Source organism: Phyllobates terribilis, unplaced genomic scaffold (assembly GCF_046119375.1).
Source record: "Phyllobates terribilis strain yellow unplaced genomic scaffold, ASM4611937v1 Scaffold_1__5_contigs__length_1240528914, whole genome shotgun sequence".
Lineage (NCBI taxonomy): Eukaryota > Metazoa > Chordata > Amphibia > Anura > Dendrobatidae > Phyllobates > Phyllobates terribilis.
In genome coordinates this window covers 551,854,098-551,874,430 of record NW_027362761.1, presented here as the reverse complement: position 1 = coordinate 551,874,430, position 20,333 = coordinate 551,854,098, and the positions used below count along the sequence as shown (strand labels likewise).

General features: G+C 45.6%; 1 protein-coding gene across 1 annotated transcript in view; it reads right to left on the bottom strand.

The window, feature by feature from the left end:
- PIK3C3 (phosphatidylinositol 3-kinase catalytic subunit type 3) overlaps positions 1-20,109 on the bottom strand; it is a 203,331-nt gene extending 183,222 nt beyond the window's left edge. The window contains exons 1-4 of the mRNA XM_073680448.1: positions 19,928-20,109; positions 19,179-19,367; positions 11,922-12,065; positions 7,798-7,927 (exon numbers count right to left, since the gene is read on the bottom strand). Coding sequence (XP_073536549.1) covers positions 7,798-7,927; positions 11,922-12,065; positions 19,179-19,367; positions 19,928-19,995 — 531 coding nt within the window. The 5' untranslated portion in view covers positions 19,996-20,109. The remainder of the gene's footprint in view (positions 1-7,797; positions 7,928-11,921; positions 12,066-19,178; positions 19,368-19,927) is intronic.
- Between the last annotated feature and the right edge of the window lie 224 nt (positions 20,110-20,333).

The following is a 20,333-nucleotide window of genomic DNA, read 5'->3' as shown; positions in this document are numbered from 1 at the left end:
TTTTTGCGATTATTACTAATTGTGGGGCTGAGCTGAGTATATAAGGGAAGGTATATGGGCAGGAATTCTCTACACATGCAGCATTGTCTGGCAATCTGGGGTGAGGGATTGAAGTCCTCCCCAGATCCCCTGATGAACCCTGGTGGAAACGCGTTGGGACTACTAAGGATAAGTGTCATTTTGTTTTTTTTACTTATTAATGATATCTACTTTCTGACTGCTGGAATTGGGGACCATTAAGGTTTAGTGTTACTGTTTATTTACTAATGAAAATGTATATTCTGATTGCCATTTTCTAGTCTTTTGAATAGGGACTAACAATGATGAGTGTCTCTCTTTTGATAATCTATTTTTTGACTGTTGGGACTAGGGACCATCAAGGCTAAGTGCTATGGTTTACTTACTAATGGATATTTATATTCTGATTACTATTTTCTAGTTATTTGAAAAGGTATAGGGACTAATAATGATAAGTGTCTTTCTTTCTGTCTACTATTATGTACATCTATGACAGATAGAGCTTGGACCTGATACTCTGATATAGATATTATGCTTTTTCAAATACCAATACTTAAATCCCATTTGATGTATGGGGAGACATTTACCTGGGTGGGATTCTGTTTTTGGAGCCCCTTTTGAGGTATATAGCTGGATTATCAAAGTGGAGCATGTGTCTATATTTGACTGCTCTGGCTGCTATTTGATTTGATTTGGCTATGGAAAAACAAGCACTGTGCTCCTCTACCCTAGAGCATTTATGTTTACCCGACCAAATGAATTTGGCCATCTAGAATCATTGATTTATTATCGGCTTCTGTACTTATACGTTCACTTTTTCTACCCTTTCTCACTATTGTGGTTTTGTTTAATTTAAAGACAAGGGTTCTTGTAGGGACATTAGGGATACCGACGTTGAGCGGGGGCGCCACGAAGTACAAATTAGGGTGCCAACCTCCGCTGTCAGGCAGGGACAGGATTTAGGGACATAACAGGGACAGCTTTAATTTGTATTCCCTCCCGGTCGGTGTATTACCTGATTCTATATGTCCTATCATTTAGAGTATTATTGTTGTTTGTCTATGGACTTTTAGGTCCTTTTTAGAGATTATTAATAAAAGTTATTTTTTAGGGGGGCTGTGTGTCTGCTGGTTGTCTCTATTTATTAGGCCCCTCATGTGATATTTTGTCTAGGTGTTTAACTCATCCTTACCTTTCCATGGTTCCCAGGACAGCTTCAGCTCTGCTACATTCACATAACAGGCTGGATCGCAGCCGAAAGCTGCCATCCAGCTAGCCATGCCGCAGACACTGAGAAGCGAAGGCATGCTTGCGCTCCTCAGCGTCTCACTGTGACGGCATCCAGATGAGCAGAGTTCATGTCCAATGAACTCAGCTCACCCCATGCACGTCACTGACAGCGTGGGAGAATTCTCCTGCGCTCACCGCATTATAAGCTGACATCAACCCCAGCCCTATAACCCCACTGCCACAGGGGAGTGGGAAGAGCAAGGCTAAGTGCCAGAATTGGCGCATCCTATGGATGCGCCATTTCTGGGGCGGCTGACGGCTGGTGTTTCTAGCCTGGGAGGGGGCCAATATTCATGGCACCCTTCCTGGGCTATTAATATCAGCCCCCAGCTGTCTGCCTAGCCTTTGCTAGCTATTAAAATAGGGGGGACCCCACGTCATTTTTTTGGGGCGGTTCCCCATTCTAATAGCTAGTAAAGGCTATGTATTCAGCTGGGGGCTGATATTAGTAGCCTGGGAAGCTCCGTGGGTATTACCCCCTTCCCAGGCTTCAAACATCTGCCCCAGCCGTCTGCTTAACCTCCGCTAGAGACTAAAATTACGGGGAACCCCACGCCAATTTTTTTTTTTTAAATAAATCCTTTATTTTAACACTAAATGAAAAGTACAGTAACCAACACTATCACTGTACTTATAATATATGTGACTGACATGTTTCTATCTATCTAATCTATGTGTGAAGCTCTATTCTTTCTGTTCTAAATTGTCGGGTACCGATGCTGAATTGCCGGCCGGCTTTTTTAAAGAGAGTGTCTTCAGAGCAGTTTGTCAGCTTTTGGACACCTTTGAAGGTGTTTTCTATGTGTTTTTGTTTGCCTGCCATTGGTTTTAACGGTGTTCGACAGTGTTCTAAGGTGTTCGACGAACAGTTCCACGAACATCCTGGTGTTCGACGAACCGAACCCGAACACTACGAGGGTGGCTCAATACTAGTCTAGACCCTTAGATCAGGAATAGGACATTTCATAACTTTCCCAAATTCTTATGAAAAAGTATTCCCTCACAAACTGCACTGAACTACTGTACCCAATATATTACATTATATATTTTAGGAGTCGGAGTCAGTCCATTTAATACAGACTCAACCAAAATGGGCTCCAACAATGACTCCGACCCCACGATTCTGACTCCACAGCCCTGGCCACAAGTGGAGCGGAGCATTAGCGGCTCTTACATTGCGACACTCTTCTTGAAGGTTGTCCCTCAGGTCACTGAGGTTCTGGGGTACAGAGTTAAGAGCCTCTACACGGCGACTCAGCTGATCCCACAGGTTTTCTATGGGATTCAGGTCTGGAGAAAGTGCAGGCCGCTCCATTTGAGGTACCCCAGTCTCCAGCGGCCGTTACCTAATAATGCAACCTTGATGAGCAGGAGCATGGTCGTCCATGAAGAAGAAATTAAGTCTGTGTTCTTCATGCAGAGGCACAATGGCTGGATTAATGAGGTTACTCAGGTAGTAGGGGCTTATCACTCTACCTAGAAATAATAATGCCGCCCACACAGACTCCGCCTCCAAATTCATCCATATCCAGGTTGGGGCGTCCTTCTCATGTCCATGGCCCCCTGACTCTAGGATCTGACGAGCCTTTTGTTCTCTAAGAGATAAGCCACCGAAGATATCCGGCAGGGGCTCCTCATAGAGAACACAGGAGACGATACGAACGACTGGTCGAACCATCGATAAGCTGACAGCTGTCTAATGTGTATGGAGGCTTTAGACCCAGCTGTTCTACTGAACAAAACAGGACAACTCTCTGAAGGCCTGATATAGCCCCCCCTGCTGGCCTGACAATCAGTATGACAATGCAGAATTGGGTCGAGGGGTGTACTGAATAGCGTCATTTCTATTTTTTGCTTTACTACAGAATGACTGCAAGGGATCTTCTGTCTCTAATTCTGTAAGGAGGATGACAACATGGTGACAACAGGGGATTTCATCTCACCCATCTGCCCCTCTGCCCTTGGCGTGGATACATTTTCTCAGATAACCCACGGCCATAAAATGAAGACTTTAATTAGGTTTTCCTTTATAGTGAAGGTGAGCTGCCCCTATAAAATGCTGCTATTCCTAGAAAACAAGGGCGGTGTTTATTGAGGTCGTAAATCAGCGGTGGAGATGGCGGACGTATTTATAGCCGCCACGGACCGCTCTCATCTGTCTCGCAGAGATTCCAAAAACGTCAACGCTTCTTACATCGAGCAGAGATGTAAAAGTGAACTGCACGTAAAAGCCTCAAGAAGAGTGACGGAGGGAGGTGAAGTGATAGGAGATCATATGCCGACACGGATGTGGATACGGTCTCTCATCATGGGTTGTTCCAGGTTTACCAGATGGCACCAATATATCCACTTAACACTATGGCCTTTTCATGATCACAGTACGAGGGGCGTTCATTAAAGACTTCCCCTGACCCACTTCTATTTATCACAGGGCGCTGAAACTTCACATGTGTAATGATATAAGTCTCTATAGGTTACGTGCCAATTTGCAACACAGAACTGATAACAGTCTTGATTTTCCAGGTCCTGAAGTGGTGTTAGGTTTGATAATGGCTCCAGTAGAATACAGAGCAGTCATCAAGTTCTTTTACTGGAAAGGCCGCACACCAAAGGAGATGTGCGATGAGATAAAAGAGGTTTATGGTGATGATTCCCCATCATATGATGTAGACAAGAACTGGCATCGTCAATTGAAATGTGGTCGGACTTCGGTGAAAACAGCTCCAATTCCAGGGCGACCCCACTCTGCTATTGATGAACACACCATCCCGTAAGTGGAGGTCGCCATTTTGGAAAGTCAACACCTAGCCCAAAATGTCAAGATTAATGTAGGGTCAGTGGAAAAAATCCAAGACCATCTTCACATGCATAAGGTATCCGCTCGCTGGGTTCCCCGGCTGCTCACACCATCCAGAAGCAGGAACGAGTCGAATGCTCTCAGGCCCTATTGACGATGTGTACAAACAAAATAAAGGTATAAAGGAACTACAAAATTATCCGGTGTAATTCATATAGTTTATTACATATAAACAGACAAATAAGCAGACAAGAAAAATATTTAAAAATGTATAAAACATAATTAAAATACAGCTCAGGAGGGGGGAGGGGGATGCTCACAATAAATATTGCACATGGATCTCCTCTATGAGAAAGTGTATATATTTGTATACCAGCCAAATTTGATTAATATATATATTGCACAAGCACTTTATGTTAATCTATATATATTTACCTTTTATTACTCCTTGGTGTTCTCTATAATATATACATTTATTTTCATCTGCTGCTATTAGAGCTAATCATGTATATTTAATTATTGTTAATAATTACTGTTAATCAAATTCGGCCGGTATATAAATATATACACTTTCTCATAGAGGAGATCCATGTGCAATATTTATTGTGAACATCCCCCTCCTGAGCTGTATTTTAATTATGTTTTATACATTTTTAAATATTTTTCTTGTTTGCTTAATTGTCTGTTTATATGTAATACAATATATGAATTACACCTGATAATTTTGTAGTTCCTTTATCCCTTTCTTTTGTGGTTTGTATTCAGAGTTTGAGGTATTTGGATTTATTTTATTTAATTTGTGGTATTTCCTTCTCTTTATAGGATTTGTTCTATTGATGATGTGCCATGGAAACCAGGAGGACTTTTTCAACAGACCAATCACACAGGATGACAGCTGGGTCCATCACTGTGATCCTGAGACTAAAGTCCAGTCGATGCAATGGAAGCATCATGACTCACCACCTCCAAAGAAGGCCCATGCCCAACCCTCGGCAGACAAGGTCATGCTCACAGTATTTTGGGACCAGCACAGAGTAGTATTCATGGATTTCCTAGCAAAGGGTACCATGATCACTGGGGCATACTATGCTTCACTGCTGCGGAAATTGCCAGTGGCCATCAAAACCAAGAGACATGGCATGCTCACCAAAGGTGTCCACCTTCTGAAAGACAATGCACCAGTTCACAACTCACATGTTGCCCAAATGGAAGCTGCTCCTGTGGCCTTGAAATTCTACCGCATCCCCCTTATTCACCCGACCTCGCACCATCGGACTTCCACCTCTTTCCAAAAATGAAGTTATTTTTGAAGGGCAAGCGTTTTCCAGATGAAGAGACTCTGATTTCCGAAGTCACAACGTGGTTTTTGGAGCAGCCTGTCGACTTCTACAAGCGAGGTGTTTACAGCTGCTTAAAGAGCTGGGAGAAGTGTGTGTTCCTAGGTGGCACCTATATAGAGAAGAACTAATAACTGTGCCAAGTTTCATTGCTCGCAGTCCTCAGGAAGTGGGTCAGGGGAAATCTTTAATGAACGCCCCTCGCATTTCCACGTCGACTGAAGAAAAAAAACTAAAAGCTATAGAAACACTATGATGACAAAAGTATGTGCCCCCCTCCACATTCCGCTACGGAGCTTTCTGACCTCCCTTCCTTAGACATTAGTAAGGAGCCGTCTCATTGGAGCTGTAACTGCTCCCGCTCTCCTGGAAGTGTCTACGGGAATTTTTGCCTCTTGATCCAGAAGAGCATTTGTGAGGTCAAACACTGATGCTGAAGGAAAGGTCGGGCTCACCGTTTCAATCTTAGGTCATCCCAAAGGTGTTGAATCGGGCGGAGGTCAGGTTCTTCCACCAAACTGCTCCAATAATGTCTGTATGGAGCTTGTGCACAGTCATGGGGAACAGAAAAGGGCGAACCCCAAACTGCTCCCACAAAGCAGGAGGCTACAATTGTCCACAATGTCTTGTGCTGAAGGAATAAGATTTCCCTTCACTGGAGCCAAGAGGCCGAGGCCGCCCCCTGATAACAGCCCAGAGCATTATCCTCCTCCACCATCTGTACAGCGGCACAATGCAGTCACGGGAACACGTTCTCCTTCACCAAACGCATATAGAGAAGTGCGATCCGTCACTGCATAGAACGAGTCTCCTCCAGAGTCCAGTGGTGGCGGCTTTACACCACTCCATCCGACGCTCGGAATTGTGCTTGGTGATGTAAGGTTGCATGTAGAATCTCGGCAACGAATCCCGGTGGGGGCGCAGTGTTTGTGCTGATGTTAATGCCAGAGGAGGTCTGGACTCACAAATATGAGGACATGCGTGTCATGAGCTTGTGTATTTTGGCCAAAATATCGACCAACACCTCATGTTATGTATTTTACATCTTTTTATTGCACATTTTTGCAGGATACAGACAGGTTTTTTTTTTGTGTTGGTTGGGAGAATTGGGGCATCTGTCTTGTGGGGTGCACTAATATAGTGCTGGGCAGCCCGCCTGATCTAATAGTATGGGTGTCTTTAATAGGCTGTAAGCCAGACACTGTGCATCACACGTATCTGTGGGATTGGCTCACTATGCAAGCCTCATCTGTGTATTTTTAATACTACACAGCCACCCCCTCCATGGATTGGTAGGTCTGTGAGTGGCTGTTTGCATCAGTATTCTGCACCTGTGCTGCCCTCGCCTTTATCATGGGGGTTTGCTGCATCCTGCTAGTGCATTGGTAATTACCAGAATATAATCTGACCTGGTGTTGGCAAGGCTGTTTCTTTTCTGTAAGGTCTGGACTCTGCAGTTATGGGGTCAGCAGAGCGTTGGTGACTTGTCTGCCCTCAGCTCCTCAGCACTCGGTGACCCCGCTCTGAAGCATTACACGGTCTCCACTTCGTGGCTGAGTTAATGTGGTTCCTTCCACTTTTCAAGAATAGTAATGTCATGAACTGACATGTTACAATTGTGGAATCCTATAAAACAAGCCATTCTATCACAATTTAGTAAAAGCAGACTGCTTGTTGCTTGGCTAGGGACTGGATTTTATACACCTGCAATGGGACTGAATGAAAATGCACAGTAAGTATCCGTGTACCTGGAGAGGTTACAATTGCACTATTTGTTGGTTGAAATCTGTATTGCTGCCTTTATTTTCAAAGCTTGCTTTCTGTGCCATCTCTGCTTGTGGAGCTGCAGGCTCGGAGCTCAGTGGGCATCCCCTGTGAAACGGCTGTCGCTTCCTCTCCTTCTCCCACTATTCTTACTCGTGAATCCGCCCTCCTCTGGGATGTATAACCCCACGTGTACATTATACTGAACTGCTTCAACCATGGAGCTCAGCGATGCATAGGAAGAGGTAAGCATCGTGACTGGAGGATTGTACCACACACACCAGACAATATGTATGTCACAGGAGAGGTATACACAAAATGAGAGATTTTTTAGAAACATTATTTATAATATATATATATATATATATATATATATATATATATATATATATATATATATATATATATATTAGATGAATTTGAATATATTGCGTGTTTTTTTTCTACTGCATGTGTTATAGTATCAACAGATGGGAAAAATGTCATTCCCACTGCCCCTCACTTCTATTTGTGTCAGAAACAATAATACACAGCGAGCACAATAAAAAAGAATGGGGGTGGGGGGGGGGGGGGTAACAGAACGAGTGTTACCTTGGCCAATCTGCTCATCTTATCTTCTGCTGCAGAGCTGCTCGTCCTCCCAGGGGTTGTGGTCGTCTCTGATCCGTCAGCTTCAACGTCTGGCCACACCTTTAGGTCGTGCATTCCTTGCCGAAACATCCTGTCGCCAAAATAAACTGATCATTTTTATTTATTTTTCGGCACGTTATCTGTACTTAATGGCAATACTAATAGGCAATTACTTTTTAAGTAATATTGTCTCAATGCAGGAGCTACTCACTTATAGGACAGAAGTTAGAGTCAGTTCAAAGGCGGCTACTAGATTATTACAAGGGATGGAAGGTCTCCCATATGATGAGAGGTTGGAAAAGTTGGGCTTGTTTAGGTTAGAAAAAAGGACCCCTCAGAGGGGATCTCATTTACATGTATAAATATATGTGTGGTCAGTACAAAGGACTAGCACATGACTTAAGGCCCCGTCACACATAACGATATCGCTAGCGAGATCGTTAGTGCGTCACGGTTTTGGGATCGCTGGAGAGTCGTTTCGTGATCGCTGGGGAGCTGTCAAACATGCAGAACTTACCAACGATTTCGGCCTCCCCAGCGATCTAACTAATGATCTCGGTGGTTGTTGGGACGCTTTCACACAGCAGCTATTTCAACGATCCACACCTTGAAAGGGACTGTACTGTGTCACAAAGGCGTGCATAAAATTACTTTTCCGCGCCCCCTCATCTCCGATTGGTGGACACTACTGCGTTCTGATTGGGCGGCCTTGGTTTAACATCGCTACTGCGTCTCCGATCAGATGGGAACACTGGTGTGTGCATTGTTCCTGTACAGATGTCATATATATATATATATATATATTTATTACACACACACACACACACACACATACTGCTTACTGTGGTGACTACTGCCATTCACCGAGCTCCACTTCCCCATTGGCTCGGTCCACAGAGTCCACAAAGCCAGGCAGACAATACGTAATTGCATCACGTCGACGAAGAAAGTTGTGAAGCATGAAACATGCCAAAACAACAGAGTCTATTGATTTAAGCTTCATGTTAATTGGCGTGTGAAAAGCTCTGAAGCGGTTGGCCAGGACAGCATGTCAGAAAACATGCTGTGTGGGTGTGTGTGCATGAGACGCCTAAAATATCTGCCCATGCAAAAGCATATATATATACAAATAGAAGCCAATCCCTCCCTCTCTGAAGAGCAATTATAGCAGATAATTGGTAGATGTCCTATAAATGAATTAAAAACGGAAACTCATTTGAGACCCCAAACAATACCTACCTCGCTAAAGATGTCTGATTTCTTCAAAGTGGAGTCACAGCCGGAGAATGCTGGTGGGATCCGGAAAACAAGGACGCAGTAGCGACCACTAATCGGGGACGAGGGGCGCGGAAAAGTCCAGTTTATGCACGCCTACGCGTCTCCGTTCTGAATCGCTAACGAGGTCGTTGCTAAGGTGTCAAATACAGCGATGCACACTGCCCAGCCGGAGAGCAACGACCCAGGAATGGTCCAGGAAGCTTTGTAACGATCAGCGATTTCACAGCAGGGGCCTGATCATTGCTACCTGTCAGATCGCTATTGCGTCACGAAAACCGTGACTCATCAACGATCTCGCTAGCGATCTCGTTATGTGTGACGGGGCCTTTATTCCTTCCAAAGACCATACTAATGACCAGGGGGCACTGATTACAGGTGGAAGAAAGGCGATTCCAGCACCTAAACAGGAAAGGGTTCTTTACAGCCAGAGCAGTCAGATTGGGGAATGCCGACTACAATAGGTAGTGATGGCCGACACTACACTCCCTGACAGAAGTTATGTCGCTTATCCATGTTATGTAAATAAAAGCTTATAACCTGACGTTAAATTCATCCATTGGTTTTATAAATTACTCTTTTGAAAGCTGAAACCCTCCCAAATTTGGTTTCGGTTAAGAAAATAAATTGGCATCAATGCTGAAATATTGATCATTTAATGAACACAGAATGGTCAGATTTTGGCAAGACAAAAGTTTTGTCGCCTGGTGATATAATGCACCCAATCCTAGTTTACATCCTCACCAGTGCTCAGTAAATGATCAGGTAATTAGTGGGTGTGTATAAAAAGAAACCCAGCACCACAGACCTTCACTTGAACGGCCAAAAACCCACCCTGCGACCAAAGCCTTGATTATCAAGAGGCTGAAGACCAGATCCACTGCAGAGGTGACTGGCACCTTTAATGTGATTCAGCGTCAAGTACAAAGAATTAAAAAAAGATTTGAAGAGACTGGAGATGTGTTTGACAAGTCCAGGTCCGGCAGACCCTGCAAGACAACTGCTCAGGGGGAACGTTTGTTGGTTAGATAATCCAAAGCAAGCCCCTCTTCCACTGCAGCAGAACTCCAACAGGCCTGGTCACCTCAAGTCCCTGTGTGAACATTTTGTAGGATTCCATCTCGAAATGGCCTCCATGGTTGAATCAGTGCCCAGAAGCCAGCACTAAACAAAAGGCAAATAAAAAACATGTGGCATTTGCAAAGTCCCACAGCCTGCTAAACAGATGGACGCTGGAAAAGTGGCAGAAGGTGGATTTCTCTGATGAATCTTCAGTAGAATTACACCATAGCCGCCGCAAATACTGCAGGAGACCTACTGGAGCCCGTATAGATCCAAAATACCAGAAAACAGTTAAATTTGGTGGTGGAAAGATCATGGTTTGGGGGTTACATTCAGTATGGGGTGTGCGAAACATTTGCAAGGTGGAAGGCAATATCAATAGCCTAAAATATCAAGACGTATTAGCTACCTCTTACATTCCAAATCATAAAAGGGGTCAAATTCTGCAGCAGGATGGTACTCCATCTCATACATCCATCTCTACAATAAAGTTCCTCCAAGCAAAAAAGATCAAGGTGCTCAAGGACTGGCCAGCCCAGTCACCAGACATGAACATCATTGAGCGTGTTTGGGGTAGGATGAAAGAGGAAGCTTGGAAGACAAAACCAAAGAATCTAGATGAACTCTGGGAGGCACATAAGACGGCATTCTCTGCTATTCCTGATGACTTCATTAATAAATTGTATGAATCATTGTTGAACCGCATGGATGCCGTCCTTCAAGCTCATGGAAGTCACACAAAATATTAAATATGACTCTAATAGCACCACAACTTCATTCACCAATGTTATGCAACATATATTTGTATTTTAAGATAATTATTAGTTTGAATATCACATTACTTTCTGTGGGCGACAAAACTTTTGTCTTGCCAAAATCTGACCATTCTGTGTTCATTAAATGATCAATATTTCAGCATTGATGCCAATTTATTTTCTTAACCTAAACCAAATTTGGGAGGGTTTCAGCTTTCAAAAGAGTAATTTATAAAACCAATGGATGAATTTAACGTCAGGTTATAAGCTTTTATATACATAACATGGATAAGCGACATAACTTCTGTCAGGGAGTGTATAAAAGCTTTCAAAAATGGTCTGGACGATTTCCTCAATACATTGTGGGCTACAGTTAAATTAGACAAAATATTACACTTATAGTAGTACATTTCATACGGTAATAGTAATTACATAATTAGGTTTGATCCGAGGTTCTTGGACTGATTGCCTTTCTCGGGATCTAGAAGGAATTTTTACCCGTGATGCAAATTGGCTGAATGTGTCCTGGGGTCTTTGTCTTCTTCTGGATCAATATATTTAGGCATAGGGATTTTAGTAATACCATTATTAGAATCACGATAGTAATACAAAATATAAAACTAACTAAAAATATTATAAACGGGTTCATTTGTAATTGTAATAGTGCAGCAATAATAAAAATGGTAATACATTAGTGAGGTCTAGACTCAATAAGTTAGTATGTTAGTGTAGGGAGTACAATTGGGGGAGAAAGGTTGAACTTGATGGACCTAGGTCTTTATTCAACCTACGTTACTATGTCACAATCGTATTTTCAGCCTATGGAAAAAACGGACAGCACACGGCCCAATGTTATTCAATGGGGCAGGGCAGATGAGCGATGTTTTTCAAGCACAGAATCTGCGTGCCTCCTAAATAACATGGATGATTGGTTTCCACATCACGGCGTGTAAGATTAACCACTGCTAGTGTGTCCGTGACCTACAGACTTACCCATACTTCCCAAACAGAGACACCGTTGTTCCCCCCACAGACACAGCCTTCCCGGGTCCGTAGACATCCCATATTGTGAGAGCCACTTGTGCACTTCTGGGCAGATCCGCGTACTTCACCGGCAACTTCAGCCATTCATTCCAGCTGAAAACAAGCAGAGTTCATGTATGAATAAGCAGAGACTTTAGAAACTGATTTAGAAGTTTTTTGGAAAATGCCCCAAACTGCTGTGTTCTGACAAAGGGTACCCTAAATACCCCCATTATTAACACCTGCGCTGTATTGAAACGCCTTCCGTGCCCCTGACCATGCAGCGAAACCAGCGCAGTCTGACACTATTCAATAGTGACCGCGTCCAGCAGAATCGGCAGATGCACCCACAGCTTTCAGAAGCTGCCGGTGCCGGCACAGATGGGTAGGGAGACGGGGAGGCGGTAATCCACATGGCTGCGGTTATCCTGAGAGCTATGGATGGGATCAACGCCGCCATACGCGGACAATCATGTCACTATTTGTCACTTTGAGAACAGTGTTAGCTTTCTCTCATATCTTTTCATTATCCTTCGTATTAGGACAGTTTCCATCTTAGAACAATTTGGGGTCCCGTGCGCCCCTGCATTGTTCTGTTGTCTTGATGCTGGCCATGCTCGACTGATATGTGTTGCAACGCACAAACTAGATTAACTAAGTGGGGCGCGGAGAACGAGTGTGCATGTGCCAGTAACATCATAACCCTTGCTTCAGCACCTATTGTGTGATCAGCCTAGCACACCATTTAAAGGGAACCTGTCACGTCCTAGTTGCTATGTACACTGCCCCCATAGCATTGCTAGTGATGCACTGTGCATCACTAACAAGCTTTTTTCATTAAAATCGGTGGTAGTATAATGATGTTATAACTTTATATACACTTTGAGCAGGTAGGATCTTTCAGTCATAGGGTGTGATCTGCTCAGTCAGGGGCAGCCCCGCATTCAGCCACTGCTGGCGCCGCCCATGTATTTGAATCCTGCTCCTAGCAAGGTTGCGTCTAGATCGGAGGTGTTTTTTTTTGTGGTCCTCACTTTAGCCTCCGCTCTAGACGCTGCACTGCTGGGGAGACTAGATCGGAGTTGCTGGAGTGACGGCCTCAAAAAAATCCCCTCCGCTGTAGACAGTTCAGCACTGACACCACTAGATGGCGCTGATTCCAGGATCCTCATTCACTGCTGTCTTGTCGCCTCTTCTGGCTTTTTAATGTTTTTCTTATGCAATTGTTCATGTTTTTTAATGGAGCAAACATCACAAGTCAAAAATGATTTCTTTTTTTTTTTAACACTGTTATATATTTTATGGATTTGGGCAAAATTCTTTTTTTTCCTGATTAATTACATTTTTATTGTCGCTTTATGTAATATAACAAAAATTCCCCTTATTGCTGAGTGTTCGGTTTTGCCAGAAAGTAACTCTTCCCATTTGTCCACAGTCCCGTCCGCAACACCGACATTGTGAAGAGTGGGCGGAGCTCCGCAGGGGGGGGGGGGGCGTAAAAGAGCGCCCCCGACAGTCACCATAATGTACAACACAGAAGTGACAAATTATTACAGGCACGTCCAGGGTCACTGGAGAGCACCGCTGGTAATCTATACAGGCACGTCCAGGGTCACTGGAGAGCACCGCTGGTAATCTATACAGGCACGTCCAGGGTCACTGGAGAGCACCGCTGGTAATCTATACAGGCACGTCCAGGGTCACTAGAGAACACCGCTGGTAATCTATACAGGCACGTCCAGGGTCACTGGAGAGCACCGCTGGTAATCTATACACAGGCACGTCCAGGGTCACTGGAGAACACCGCTGGTAATCTATACACAGGCACGTCCAGGGTCACTGGAGAACACCGCTGGTAATCTATACAGGCACGTCCAGGGTCACTGGAGAGCACCGCTGGTAATCTATACAGGCACGTCCAGGGTCACTGGAGAACACCGCTGGTAATCTATACAGGCACGTCCAGGGTCACTGGAGAGCACCGCTGGTAATCTATACAGGCACGTCCAGGGTCACTGGAGAGCACCGCTGGTAATCTATACAGGCACGTCCAGGGTCACTGGAGAACACCGCTGGTAATCTATACAGGCACGTCCAGGGTCACTGGAGAACACCGCTGGTAATCTATACAGGCACGTCCAGGGTCACTGGAGAACACCGCTGGTAATCTATACAGGCACGTCCAGGGTCACTGGAGAGCGCTGCTGTTATAATTTGACTGTGGACAATGGGAAGAGTCACATTCTGGCAAAACTGAACAATCAGCAATAAGGGGAATTTTTTATATTACATAAAGCGACAATAAAAATGTAAGTTTCATTAATCAAGAAAAAAAAAGAATTTTGCCCAAACATATAACAGTGTAAAAAAATAATTTTTGACTTGTGATGTTTGCTCCATTAAAAACAAGAACAATTGCATAAAAAAGCATAAGAAAAACAATAAGGCTGGGTGCCCACGTAGCGTTTTTCAAGCGTTTATACTGTGGAATTTCCGCAGCGGAAACGCTTGTGAAACGCTAGGTAATCCGCACCCCATGGTCCCCAAGGGGATTCCGCATGTTCTATGCACATGCTGCGGATTTTTCCGCAGCGTTTATGCTGCGTACAAAAATCCGCAGCATGTCATTTAATTTTGCGGTAGCGCAGCGGAACTCCCGCCATTGACTTGCATTGAGACGCACAGAAACCGCGACTGTACATTTTTACAAGCGGCTTGTATGCGTCTCTATGTGCGGATGGTACCCAGGTCTGGAGGAGAGGAGACTCTCATCCAGACCTGGATACCATTCTACCTGTAAAAAAAAGAATAAAATAACAAATAAAGTTTATACTCACCTGTCCGGCGCCTTCTCTCTGAATGCCGGCATCGCTTGAGGACCTGCGGTGACGTCACAGTCATGTGACCGCAGGCCCTTCACCGCTCTGTCTCGCGATATGCCGGCATCCAGGAACCAGACAGGAACGAGCGCTGCAGCCACGCCGGGGCCTCGGGGGTGAGTATAGCTTTATTTGTTTTCATTTTTACGGTTCACACTATATAAATCCATGCCGTTTGCATGGATTTATATAGTGTGACCTAGTTGTCAAGCACTTTCCAAGTGATGCTATCGCCTGGAAAGCGCTTGTCAATCCACATGCGGAAACACATGTGAATCCGCATGCATTCCGCAGGGAAAACGCATGCACAATCTGCATGCGTTTTTTCTGCCAGGGAGATGCAGAAATTTTCTGCTTCATTTCTGCATTGTGGGCACATAGACTAAAAAGCCAGAAGAGGAGAGACTACACAGCAGTGAGTATGAGGATCTTGGAATCAGCGCCATCTAGTGGTGTCAGTGCTGAACTGTCTACATCGGAGGGAATTTTTTGAGGCCCTCACTCCAGCAACTCCGATCTAGTCTCCTCAGCAGTGAAGCGTCTAGATCGGAGGCTAAAGTGAGGACCACAAAAAAAATCACCTCCGATCTAGACACAACCTTGCCGGGAGCAGTATTCAAATACATGGGCGGAAGCCAGCAGTGACTGGATGCGGGGCTGCCCATGACTGAATATGAGGATCACACCCCTATGACTGAATACAGCAGGTAGGATAAAGTATATATAAAGTTATAAAATCATTATACTACCAGCGATTTTAATGCACATTGCATCACTAACAAAGCAATAGGGGCAGTGTAGATAGCAACTAGGATGTGACAGGTTCCCTTTAAGATGTCTTAGGGGAGAGCCCCCTGAGAAAGTTATACAAGCGAAACAAGCAGTGGGGCTGGTGTCAAGCGGAAACCAGAGGCACATAATAGCTAATGTCATGCCTATTCCTTGTTGGCTGGTATGATTGGTACATGGCAGTGAAGCACTTGCACACTATACGTCTTATTTGCATGCAGTTGATTTTTAGGCTGTAGACTATTGTTGAAAGCCAACATGGGAAATATAGAGCACTGGACTGACCTTCATCATTGGGCTCTGGATGACTAGAACATCAAAGAGATGGTCTGTATAGGCGGAGGACATGAAGAATGCGGATTACCTTGTGAACTGTTAGCCATGTGCACACCCCCATCTATTGTTAGATTACAGACACCAGGACCTTTGTCATGAACACCTTTCCTAAAAGACTTTACTCACAGGAAGAGGACCTCAGATGATAACCTCTGTGGCCATGTTTGTAAAGACCCTTGGCTCTCTAATCTATTCTGGACTTAGATCTAAGTGGAGAGTGACATGCCTAGCCTGGCATGCCGAGGTGAGGAGACTTATAAGCCTTGCCAATGCTCCTCTCGGAAATTAAATATGTAAATTGCCTGTTCAGAGAGAAAGAGGATTGGAACTCTAGTGCCACCTACTTCATGTGACAAGGCTCATTATAGGGTAAATATTGACTTTTAGGATTGCTACTTCCAATAGGTGGCGCTAGAGTTCTAGGTCCTTTCTTCTGTGGAGAGGCAATTTACATATTCTGGACCCAAGTATGCCATCTTCAGGAGCTTGCCTACATCAGCGGTCATGTGCAGGTTCCTGGAGAACTCAAACTGACCTGATTGGATGGTAATAATAATTATAATAATATTTATATAGCGCCACCATATTCCACAGCACTTTACTATTAAATAGTACCATTATGTGGAGGGATGGGCAAAAATTCATGTGGCAAGACTCGTCAAAGGGTCGATATTGACTTGTAAGATAGCAGTTTCCAGTAGGCGGCGCTAGAGTTCCTCTTGCTCTCTGAAGAGGCAATTTGCATAAAGATGGGCAATGCTCGACTGTGTGGCTGACATAAGGTAGCCATCGTCCACCCCCCTCTCCTATCTATCACCTTGTCCCTTAGTTCAGGTATTTATAATTATTTAATTTAAAATAATTAGAAAACAATGTGTCAATCCCTTTACACTTCACAAATACTTGTTACTTCATGTTGGAATATCAGATAAGACACATTTAGGTTCATGGGTGGAAAAGTTCACAAGTACGAAAACGTTTAAGGCCCTGTATATAGTCAACTTTAAAACTGCGCCCACGATATTCAAATTAGTGGGCAATTCGTAAGGGGGTGCGGATCCCCCCGGATTATTCCCCCCACTTCCCATGTTATCATGAGTGATATGATTTATTGGAGCAAAGTTATCATTACCTTTGTGCAAATTTTGTGCAGCGTTCGGCCTCCCAGGGAGCAGAGGGCGCAGTGAAGAAAGGAGGGCGCCCGCCGAGCAGAGCGCGCAGTGAAGACGGAGGGCGCCCGCCGAGCAGAGCGCGCAGTGAAGACGGAGGGCGCCCACCAAGCAGAGCGCGCAGTGAAGACGGAGGGCGCCCACCAAGCAGAGCGCGCAGTGAAGACGGAGGGCGCCCACCAAGCAGAGCGCGCAGTGAAGACGGAGGGCGCCCACCAAGCAGAGCGCGCAGTGAAGACGGAGGGCGCCCACCAAGCAGAGCGCGCAGTGAAGACGGAGGGCGCCCACCAAGCAGAGCGCGCAGTGAAGACGGAGGGCGCCCACCAAGCAGAGCGCGCAGTGAAGACGGAGGGCGCCCACCAAGCAGAGCGCGCAGTGAAGACGGAGGGCGCCCACCAAGCAGAGCGCGCAGTGAAGACGGAGGGCGCCCACCAAGCAGAGCGCGCAGTGAAGACGGAGGGCGCCCACCAAGCAGAGCGCGCAGTGAAGACGGAGGGCGCCCACCAAGCCTCACTGTGCTCTCCCAGGAAGCAGAACGTGATTCACCAATCACTAAGCCATGAAAGGGTGGAGAATTATAGTGCAGTGAAGTCATGGTTGTGGGGGTGCGACTGCGGCCGGTTCCCTTTCACTTATAATTATGGCCACAAAAAAAACAAGACACAAATGGTATAAGTTTAGCTACAAAAACCATTGTTACCATCATTTAGTATGTAAAGCTCCATGGAATGAATGGCGCTAGAATAATAAATAATAATAATAATAATTTCGTGCCAGTGTCTGGTTTCCTGCTGGAATGGATTTAGGATCAGGCTACTTTCTTTTTTTTTCCATAAGTGTTGATAGGACTGGTCAGACAAGGTAAGGAGGGGGATGGTGACAGGCCAGGGGGTCAGAAGGTCTTTACTGCAGCTTATAGAGCAGAGGAGAGAAAGCTCAGGGAACAAAATACAGAAGAGAGCAGGGTGAGGGGGTGTTAACTCTTACCTCCCCCTCCTGCATTGTCTGTGCAGTGCAGCAGGGGAGGAAAGCTCTAACCCCCTGACACACCCTCTGATAAGGCTGAGCCTTGAGGAACAGAAAAAGAGGGTAGAGAAGATTGTAAGGAAATACTGGTTTGCTGTTCTCCTAGCTGTGCTCTGGCTGTTCGGATCTAATGGAGGCAGGGACTGTGACCTGGACCACAAATCACAGGTTGGCACCATCACCTCCAGCTACTCCTGTCATGTCCGGGAGCTTCCCGGTAGACACACAACTTCTGCTGCTCTCAATACACAGCACCAGCTCAACCAGGTGCTTTTCCTGAAGCGTCTTTTCTGACGCCATTGCTTTGGCACAGGGATGTTTTTTAACGCTTATTCCATACATAAAAAACATAGCGGTGACTTTCAAGTTTTAAATCCACCAGAAGAAGGTACCGACCATCTCTTTCAGCCGCTTCACGACTTTGGAAGACTGAAGTTAAAAGTGAGACAGAACATGTGTATAGTAAGTTGCCAGACATTGCTGTGCATTATGCTCATTTGTATTGTGTTTTTTCCTTATTGACAGCATTCACTATACAGCGATGTTCTAAGATCCTGACACATAGTAAGACTCATGTGATCGGCGGTCCAGGACTCAGTCATGTGATCTGCATTAACAACTTACTCATCTCTAGAGGAAGGAGGGGTCTGGTCACAGGACCCTCAGGATCAGCACCATCAGTGCAATCCCCCTGCTGTGAATACTGCCATTGAATTCCCTTACCCTTCTGGTCTCTAGTTAACTACAACCACCCACAATGCAGAAGATCTGATATTGTGGCAGCCATTAGGGGCCAATGGTAGAAAATTAAAGGAATTCTTCATAGACTCTAAATTTCTAAGACATTTCTCTTAGCCGATGGTCCAATAAAGATCCATGGATCTCCAAAAATGAACCTCAGGGTCAGCAGGATTATTGGATGTAAGAAGAACGAAACTGCAGTGTGTAAAGAATTGTAATACAAATTAAAGGAGAAACTCGGGGTGCCTGGACTTTAGTGATGCGCGGGTACACGACACAGCACTTACTTCCATCGGGTGCTGAAAGCTTTGTACGACGTCCGCACGGGCAGAGCCAGGGGTTTCCCATCAGCATAGACCTGACAGGTGACGTACAGATCGGAGCAGGTCTCCTGGTACAGCCCGGAGAACTTCAGCATGGGGTCCTCCAGCACCGCCTTGTAGCTCCGCAGCTCCCGCTTCCCTTCCAGGCTTCCTCTGATGATACAGAAAAAATCATTCACAGGAAGAGATCCACAAGGTCTCACGTACGAAACCAGCGATACTCGGCAGCGGGGCAGGAGAAGAGGGGGCAGGTGACATGCTGGGGGTACATGTGAGGGGCAACACTATGGAGTGCGGGTGGGGGAAGAGAGGTGAGGGGAAATACTCTGGGGTGTGGTTGCAGACATGGGGCAACCCAAAGGGGTGAGGTTAGAGAAAAAGGGGAGTGGGGTAAGGGGCAAGCCAAAGGGGTGAGGTTAGAGAAGAAGGGGAGTGGGGTAAGGGGCAAGCCAAAGGGGTGAGGTTAGAGAAGAAGGGGAGTGGGGTAAGGGGCAAGCCAAAGGGGTGAGGTTAGAGAAGAAGGGGAGTGGGGTAAGGGGTAACACAAAGGGGTAGGTTGGGGAAGGGTTGGATGAGGGGCAACACAATGGGTGAGGTTGAGAAGAGGGGCGGCAGGTTACACTCTGCATTAGGATTAGAAGGCAGCAGGGTAGCACTATGAGGTGGCCCCCTATGGAGACACCCTGGGGTGAAGTGCCCGGCTGCGGACTCACATCTTGAGCTGCACACTGATGTCCAGGTCACAGCTGTACACATAGTAGAACTTGTCGGACTCCGCCATGGCCGCAGCTGCCGGTACAAAAACCTCTCACCACTAAGACAGGAAACAACACTGAACAACACATAAACCCGGCGTAACCCGGAAGTGTTCCCTCATAGGTTGAACGGGGTCAAACACTTCCGCAATCGTCCCTGCAACCATGACAACTGGCCGGACTCAGACCAATCAGAACTGAAGTCCCGCCTTCCTGAAGCAGAGATCACGTGATTACGCCGCTGGCTGGCGCTTCCGGTTGACTTCTTGTTACGTGGTCCGTTTAGAAGAATGAGTGAACCGCCATGTTGTGATTGGCACAATCTTCTTTCTGCCCTAGTCCAGTGCTGTGGGTGACGGCGAGA